General features: G+C 32.4%; 1 protein-coding gene across 1 annotated transcript; it reads left to right on the plus strand.

The window, feature by feature from the left end:
• The first annotated feature begins 2,429 nt into the window (after positions 1–2,429).
• LOC308487475 (rRNA-processing protein FCF1 homolog) lies at positions 2,430–3,123 on the plus strand. The gene has a single exon (XM_081025751.1). The coding sequence runs from the start codon at positions 2,441–2,443 to the stop codon at positions 3,035–3,037; it is 597 nt and encodes a 198-aa protein (XP_080881877.1). The 5' UTR covers positions 2,430–2,440; the 3' UTR covers positions 3,038–3,123.
• The last annotated feature ends 6,169 nt before the right edge of the window (positions 3,124–9,292 follow it).

The raw sequence follows: 9,292 nt of genomic DNA on the forward strand, positions 1-9,292 counted from the left end.
GGTGGTGCAGAATTGCACTTTCCCTCTATTCCCTGGTTTTATTCCATTTGCTAGAGTAACAAGAAAAATTACTTTGATAATTTTAAGTCTAGAGGCTATTTCTCTATATAAATTGTGCATGGTTACTTTTATTCTTAATAGTGATAGTGCCTCAAGTAAGTGGCAAATATATTAAAATATTTAATGTCACCATGTTATTATTTTCTGTTCACAGCTATTAATGGCACCATTACTACTTTTTATCATTTCTAAATATATGGAATTCGAAGTAAACAAAAATGTTTGTATTACTCCTGTATACTTATCTTTTATTTGCCCAGTCCTAGAAACAAATTTTAATGCACATTTAATCACACTGCATCTTACAAAAAATTTTAAACAGTTTAAACAAGTACTGACCATGGAAATTATACCCTGATTACATGTGTTTGCTTGGAATGACAGAATTTTTACATTAGATCCCTGATATAATCTAACATAGAAGAAAACTATGCTTATTCAAAAATCATGTGATTTTTTTACAAATTTTCTTGGACTATCAGAACTTTTTTCTTTCAAACTAATCAGCCTGAATATTTCCTGCCTCCATTTTAATTAGCATTAAATTAATGTTTCTATCTTAACAAAGAATTGACTTGTGGAACAATCAGATACTTTATTGTTAATAGAGTTGGAGTTTTATAAGAGCATATGCTTTGTATAATTAATCAATGGAATTACAAGTTCTGTGGATCTTGGCTGAAACATTTGTATAGTTTTTTTTTTTTTTTTCTTGGCTCAGTTTTGTTCCAAGCTATGATTTCATATAGCTTCAAGAAGATAGCACTTTTTAAGAGGTTCAATTATTATTTTCTTTGCAAACGTGCAGCAACTAAAAGGAAACTATGTGGGAAAGTGCCATATAAAGATAGATGGTAGAGAGATGATAGATGGAGAGATATGTGAATGTCATTCATATAATATATGAAATTGTATGTGTCTATATGAAGGTTTTTTATCTATGTAGTTATATTTAATTCTAGTAGTTTATGTTTAATAATTAGTATACATGGGAAATTTGATATAGAATGGAAGCAAATCCCTATCCCATTCTAAGTTTACTGTCCCATAGTTCCTTAAATTAAAATTCAGTCAATAAGACCTTAAGTGATTCAACAGAAACTTTACTTTTCTATATATACGTATTTATAATTATTAAACGTACATGTAAAATAGTAATAAAAAGTAACTACAGGATCAACTAAAGACCTCAACAAAAAAAACAGTTAATTAAAATGATTAAATTAGAATTGAAGGTATTCATGTGTATCACTGTCCAATTAGAGTTTATTTAAAAGTTAGATTTTCCACAGCCCGGGTTCTTTACTTGGAATAATACTTAAAATTATAAACTCTGTTCTTGCCTACTTGGGTTGAAATCCCCATTTGTCACTTATTGATCCAGAGAGAATCTGCAACTGTCCACAAAAATCTACTCCCCCTTCTCTGACACACAGCAAAATTACATTTCCCAGCTTCTGGTGTAATTAAGTGTGGTCCTGTGCCCATATCTTTGTAATAATATGTGAATGCAAATAATGTGTTTCTCTTTCAGGGCAGGGTCCATGAAAATGCCTGTGCTTTTTTTGTCCTCTCCATTTTCCCATGGTAGCCTCGAATTACAATAACAAGTGACTTTAGAAGCCAGAAACTGAAGCTAGCAATGCATCCAACAGCCTGGATTCTAGAAAGATTGTGTGAAATAATTTTGTGTGTGACCTCAAAACCATAACTTGAACAATTATATGACAAGGAAGTAAACCTTGATGTTTTTGCCACCAAATTTTGAGAGTTTATCCTACCCTATCTACCCTACTTTTGTGATGTAAGACAAATTATATTACCCATCTGCCTTTTACCTCACCTAAAATGCTGATTGTTTTGAATGAATTAGTGAAATATTAATTTCTGTAGATTCTACCGTTATACCTTCCTTTGAGTAATTTGCTTTCCCATCATTAGCAAATGCAGTTCAGTGTGTCCTCATCAATTTTTGTAATGCTAAAATGCTAGGTACTTTTGCTTTTAGGGTTAATCTTTTGCTCATTTCATTCAAGAATACTTTTTACCTCAGTGTCTGGCTTTCTTCACTTAACATAGTGTCCTCCAGGTTCATCTACGTTGTTGCAAATACTACATGTTGCCACTTATAGGAGTAAAATAGTGCCACTTTGAAATAGAGGGTAGAATGGTGGTTTCCAGGGGCTGGAGGGATGAGAAAATCAGGAGGTGTAAGCTTCAGTCATACAAGATGAATAGGTCCAAGAGTTCTATTGTACAGGACACTGCGTACAATTTACAATGTTGTACAGTATACTTAAAAATTTGCTAAGAGGGTAGATCTTATGTTAAGTGATCTAATAATAATAACAAATAGAAGACACAAGAGTGTGGCGTAAACATGGGGAAGCAAAAGAAAACAAAAAAGTATGCGACCATGAAGCGAATGCTTAGTCTCAGAGATCAGAGGCTTAAAGAAAAGGATAGGTTAAAACCTAAAAAGAAACAAAAGAAAGATCCCAGTGCACTCAAGGAAAGAGAAGTCCCCCAACATCCTTCCTGCTTATTCTTCCAGTATAACACACAGCTGGGCCCACCTTACCACATCCTGGTTGATACCAATTTTATCAACTTTTCCATTAAAGCCAAACTAGACTTAGTTCAGTCAATGATGGACTGTCTGTATGCCAAGTGTATCCCTTGTATAACTGACTGTGTAATGGCTGAAATTGAGAAACTGGGGCAAAAGTATCGAGTGGCTCTAAGGATTGCCAAGGATCCAAGATTTGAACGATTACCATGCACACACAAAGAAACCTATGCAGATGACTGCTTAGTACAGAGAGTAACTCAGCACAAGTGTTACATTGTGGCTACGGTTGACTGGAACCTTAAACGAAGAATCAGGAAAATCCTTGGAGTTCCCATCATGTACATTTCTAACCATAGGTACAACATTGAGCGGATGCCAGATGATTATGGAGCCCCTCGATTCTAATTCTTAAAAGACAAAATTCCTCTGCTTTCCTTCAACCAATTTTCTCTGTTGCCAGTTTATGAAACACGCTACAGCATGAATTATTACTCCACTCACCCATTTGCTCTATTATGAGTTGAACAGGGTTAAAGACACTCACTTTTTTAATGTTATTTTGAAAATGATATTTTTGTATCATTTTAAAACTTGTTGAATCTTTTTATAAATCCAATGACTGCTCGCAAATTTGATGGTTGTTGTTTTATATTGATTTACTCAACAAATATTTATTAAGGTTCCAGTAGGCACTTAATAAGATATGGTCCTACCCTCAAGACACTTATATTATGGTGGGAAAGAGAAACATGCAGGTGAATAAATACAGTAAAATGACGTTAGGATAGAAGTAGGAGAGAGCAGACACATACAGGAGGAAAGAATGATTTCTTTCTACGTGGTTGGGATCGGGAGGGAGGAAAGGCTAGAGGTAGTCATGTTTGAGTTAATCTTTTCTTTTAATTTTATTAAATTTATTGAGGTGATAATGGTTAATAAAATCACATAGGTTTCAAATGTACAGTTCTATGATACATCATCTTTGAGTTAATCTTTAAAAATAAATAGGTGCTTGCCCAATAAAGAAAATGAGGCACAATAAGCATATGAACAAAAGCATGGACACAGATATTACATGGAATGAATATGCTTGGCCTGTTCAGACAACTGCCAGAAGATTTTTATAACTGGAACATAGGGGAAACGGGTTTATACCCACATCTGAGACCCCAGAGGTAAGAGGTGGGAGGAAGGGGGCCTTATATAACATACTAGAAGATTTGGACTTGATCTTGAGATCAGTAGGAAGTTGTTAAAATTTTAATTAGGGTACATAACATGATCAGATTAGATAGTTTAAATGATCACAGGGTAGTATAGGAATAGACAAATAGATCACTGAAACAACAGAAAGTCCATAAACAGGTCTATATGGCAGTTTGGTATATTTTAAAGGTTTAATTTCAAATGTGTGGAAAAAGAAAATGGTTTTAGAAGGCCAAATATTGTGGGCTCATTCTACTAGGGTTAGAATCCTGATTTTACCAGTTAATGTCGATGAATTGGACAAACTACATAACCATTTGGTATTTTCCTCATTTCCACCTTAGAATGTTTTGTTTAATCCTGAAAACAACCCCAATAAAATGGGATTAAATTGAATAGTGCCTGACACAAATGTTGTTCAATAAGTGTTAGTAATTATTATAATGGCAATTAGCTATCCATTTTGAAAAAAAACTTTTAGATTCCTACTTCATATCCTTCATGAGAATATATTTCAAGTGGAATAAAGATCTAATTTTTTTTTCAAGCTATGAAAGTATTAGGGAAGAAAGACACGAAAAATGTGTATAACCTTTGGGTAGAATTCTTAAATAACATGAAGAATATCAAAGCCATAAAAGAAAAGATTGATAAGTGTGAATATATTAAAATTCTAGATTTCTGTGCAAAGCAACTCCTTCAATTATTGAGAAGTGACTGACCAGAAGATTTTCCAAGGGTGTGAGGAAATGGTTAGTCATGTAGTGCTGCCAAATGCAAATAGGTATAACTATTTTAGAAAGCAGTTTGTCAAGATCCATTAAAATAAAAATTGCAAATATCCCTTGAGCTCAATTCTATTTTTTGGTTATTTTACCACATAGGTGATTTCCTTTAAAATACATAATCAGTATCATATAAATGCTAATAAGTGTGATACAAATATATAAAGAAACGTTCACACCTGTACAGGAAGCATATAGAAGAATGATACTGTACCACAGTTAATAATAGAAAAAAATTTAGAAGAATGTAAAAGTTTGTTTGTCTTTGTTATGTCTATACTGTGAAATGTCACGAGCATTTAAAAAGAATGGGGTAGATTTAAAAATTGGCAAAGGCCTTAGATAGACAATTCTCTGAAGAAGATATACAAATGACCAACAAGCACATGAAAAGATGCTCGATATCACTAATTGGGGAAATGCAAATCAAAACCACAATGAAATGCCACTTCACACCTATTTAGGATGGCTATGTTAAGAATAAATACATAACGAGTGTTGACAAGGATGTGGAGAAATTAGAACTGTTGTTCTGTATTTTGATTGTTGGGATGGTTACTCGGATATATTGATTTGTACAAATGCATTGAAATGTATACAAAATGGGTGCATTTTGTTGTATGTAAATTATATCTTAGTGAATTAAAAGATTGAAAAGGCATACAAAAAGAATATGCTGTTTGAATATGCAATGTGGAAAATACTGGGGTTTTATTTGTGGCCTCACATGGTCAATTTCATGAAAATTCCATTTATATTTGTAAAGGAAGTACATTCTCTGTTATTTGAGTATTACCAGGTTAAAAGTTTTGATATTTATCCCTGAGATCTGATTGTTTAGGTCTTCTATATACATTTTTATTTTTTGACTCTAATCTGTCTCAAACTAAAAGATGTACATTAGTTTCTTAATATTTTTTTAGTATATTTTGTGTATTTCTCCTTGCAGTTCCTAGGGTTTCCACTTAATGAAAGTTGGTACTGTATTGTTTTGCCCCAGGGATACTCATAACTGATACATTTCTTGTGAATTGTAGCCTTTTGCATTATAATATATCCTTTTGCCTCATTAAAAAAAATAATAATAATAACAAATAAATAAAGAGGGCAGGAAGAGACTTTTGGAGGTGATGGATATATGTTTATAGCATAGATTATCTCTAAGCTGATCAAGTAGGTAGACATTAAATATGTACAGTTTATTTTGTACATCAATCATACCTCAATAAAGTGGTTTAAGAAAAAAGAATATATTTTACTATACTGTAACAAGATAAACTTCCTTACAGAAACATTATAATAAAGTCACTATTTCTTGAAAACCTAAGTAGCATCCCTTTATTTAACAATAAAACATCCAATCCTTAGCTCTGCATTTGTTATCCTTTTAAAATCCAAATCAAAACTCCCTTTTCAAAACTCCCCGTTTTTTCTCCAAACTATAACTATATTACCCCTATCCAAAATATACTATTACTGTCTTTTTGCCACCTATCCCATATAATTTTTTGAATCTTTGTTTTTAACCACATTGTTTCCTACTTAAATATTCTTTACCTCTACTGAATTTTTAAATTGTGTTTGTTTTACTCTAGTATTCATGAGGACTTTCTAAGATATTCCTAGACAGAAATTGCCTTTCTACTTGCAGAATTTCCATAATACTAAGTTGTTTGTTCTCTTGTTAATTTTATTAATTCTGCCTGAGATTATAGCTATTTGTAAGAATCCAAGTTTTAATGACAAATAATCCTTATAGAGCATAAATACAAATGCAAAAAAATGGTCAATAATCTCTCATGATTGTGTTGTGGACAGAGCAGGCACACAGTAGGCATGTAATACCTCATAAGTAATATTGTTGACTTATTGATCAATCTGATATTGGCTTATATCCACCTAGAATTCCTGTCATTTATTATTTATAGAATCGTAATGCTCTAAAATTTTTCAACTTCCAATAAATCTGTTTCTCTTTCACATAAAATAGTGACAAATAAAATTTACCTCAATTATCTAGCTAATTAAGTGAAATTCAACAACATGTACTGGATGCTAAAATAATAAAATGGAAATAACAAACAAAAATAATATGGCAGACATTCATTATAAGGTGTGCAGGTTAATTAAGATATAGTGTTAATATTCTTCAATATATTTTGAGTAACCTGATGCACACTATTCTTTCTTACGAATTCTGGATCATTCATTTTGTTATTATTGATTCCTTCCTGCTAATTTTGATTATCTAGTGTATACCTCCATTGAAACCACAATAGGCAACTTAGAGTTATCTTATTATTTCTCCCCATAGAGTATTTATTACAATTTTAAAAAATATTTTAGAACTTAAAATTTAATACTCATCATTGCAATATTTATTCATTATGATCAAATATTTTCGAAACTCTACCTCTTTCTAGGCCTCAGAGATTTTGATATTCTCGTTAGCATAAAGTAGTTGCTTGATTTGTTATTGATCAGAGTAATTTATAATTTTGCTGAAGTCATTAAAAGGCATCACCTAAGACATTTGAAAATTTTAAAATGATATACATGCACCAATGATTTTAAGAAACTATTGTAAAATATTCTCAGTAATTTATTCACTCTAAGTTCTAGTTTCTGCATCTTTATCCCTTAGGTTGAATAAGATCTATTAGTAAAATTCTCTGGTCAGGTAGTAAAGTTATGCAATAATACATCCAAGATTCTGTGGAAAATAACTCACAGATGTTGATATTTCTGTCTTATAGTACAAGTTTATAAAATATAATAACTAGGAAATTCTTCTGTGACCTACAATAAGACAATCATATTAAAAAACAATCACATTCTCTTTGTTAAATAAGAGAGATGGACATAAAATAGTCAAGTTTATCTTGGCTAAAACCTCAATATAGTACTGGGATATATTTTTAACTGAAAATAGGCAGTGGGAGCCCCTGAGGAGTGAAAATACAGCTGGCATGACAACACTTGACATCCTGTGTGTAATTGATTTTGAATGCCTGACAGATTTTTATAATGGTATGGAAGCACTCAGACTGGCAGGAAACTTGGGAATAGATTGAGTGGTGGTGAGGCCACTTTAATATAACTCTTACATGAGAATCCTTTGGGTACAATTCACATCAAAGATACATTCTAAGTTCAGTGCCTTACCACTAGTACAACCCCATTCCATCAAATTCAAGAACAGAATAATTTGACCATCAATAATTATTTAATTAGGTTTTTTTCTTTCCTTCCACATTCCATGTATAGTTAAGTTTTAGATTGTAAGTGAGATTGCATTATCTAGAAACGGGAAGTAAACCCTTTTTTGGGTCTAAATTCTGTATCGACCAAATATCACTGTCATGCAGAGTGTCATATGGGGTCTCTGATCCCGCTCCCCACATAAGAATGCAGGATATGGTGAGACCAAAAAGGAACACCCACGGAGCCATAGGTAGGGGAGTCATACCACTATAGTCTCTCTGGTCACTGCGTTGGAGACACAGGAAACAGGAGCCACACAATCCGCAACCTGACATCCATTTTTCTGCCAACCAACCCCTTGCTAACAGCAATCTGCTCTTGCTAGCTCAGCCACCATCTCTTGCTAGCCCCCATTTTTGCTGCTAGCGTAGCCACAGCAGTTATATTAGTGGCCAAAAACTCACTGGTTACAGCTGATGGCCAACTAGCCACAGTTGATGGCCATCCAATCATAGTCGTTGGCCACTTAATACCTGAGCCAGCACCTTTCCACATGAGGCCGAGAGCCTGGAAACTGCATTCCTAGCTCTGTCCCCACAATCACTTAAGTACCATAGGTTAAAACAGCATCATAAACTGTTCACATGTCAGAATATTATAATTTAAATAAGACAAGTAGACTTATTTGTTAGTGGTAATTTATAATGTAATGATTCTTAAAACAAGGAAATATCATTTAAATTATAACATAAACTGTGGTGCAGAAGGAAACTGTATAGAGTCAAAAAGCCACAATTTCAGCTTTAAATACACTATTCACAGCACAACAAATTAAAATGCCTTTTCTTTCATCCATAGTGAGGATGGTAATAATACTTTCTGTGTGGTATGAAAATTAAATCAAATTTTATATAATTACTATATAAAATTGCTTATAATTCTACAAGCTATTCTCATCTTCATTATTCATTAACAGTGTTCACCAATTATTGCATAGTTTCCTATATTTTTCTATTATTTTGTTTTGTTTTTTGAGGGCAAGTGAGATTTATAGCTATAAAATGATCAATAGCTGTGTAATTATCAATGGCTCATCAGTTTTTCCAGCCTGGAAACCTCAGTAATTTCTGACCTCTCCTCCCACAATTGAAATGCCATCATGGACTGGTTAATTTATTATTAGGTGTCTACATTTTAAAAGAAAAAACACACTAAGTAAAAAAAAAAAAAAAAGTTACTCATATCTTTAAGAAATCATTCTAACTTTATGGGGCTCACAATCTACATTAAAAAGTAAAATAATGACTATAGTATAATGCAGACAATTTATTGCCCTAAAAAGAACAAATAGGGTATTCTAGGCAGTAAAAGAAATGAGGATTAATCATTGATTATAAAAAAATTTTTATTTTTTCATAGAAAATGAGATATTTGAGATGAGACCTAAATGGATAGAATCTAGTTA

Source organism: Rhinolophus hipposideros, assembly GCF_964194185.1.
Source record: "Rhinolophus hipposideros genome assembly, chromosome: 19".
Taxonomy (NCBI): Eukaryota; Metazoa; Chordata; class Mammalia; order Chiroptera; family Rhinolophidae; genus Rhinolophus; species Rhinolophus hipposideros.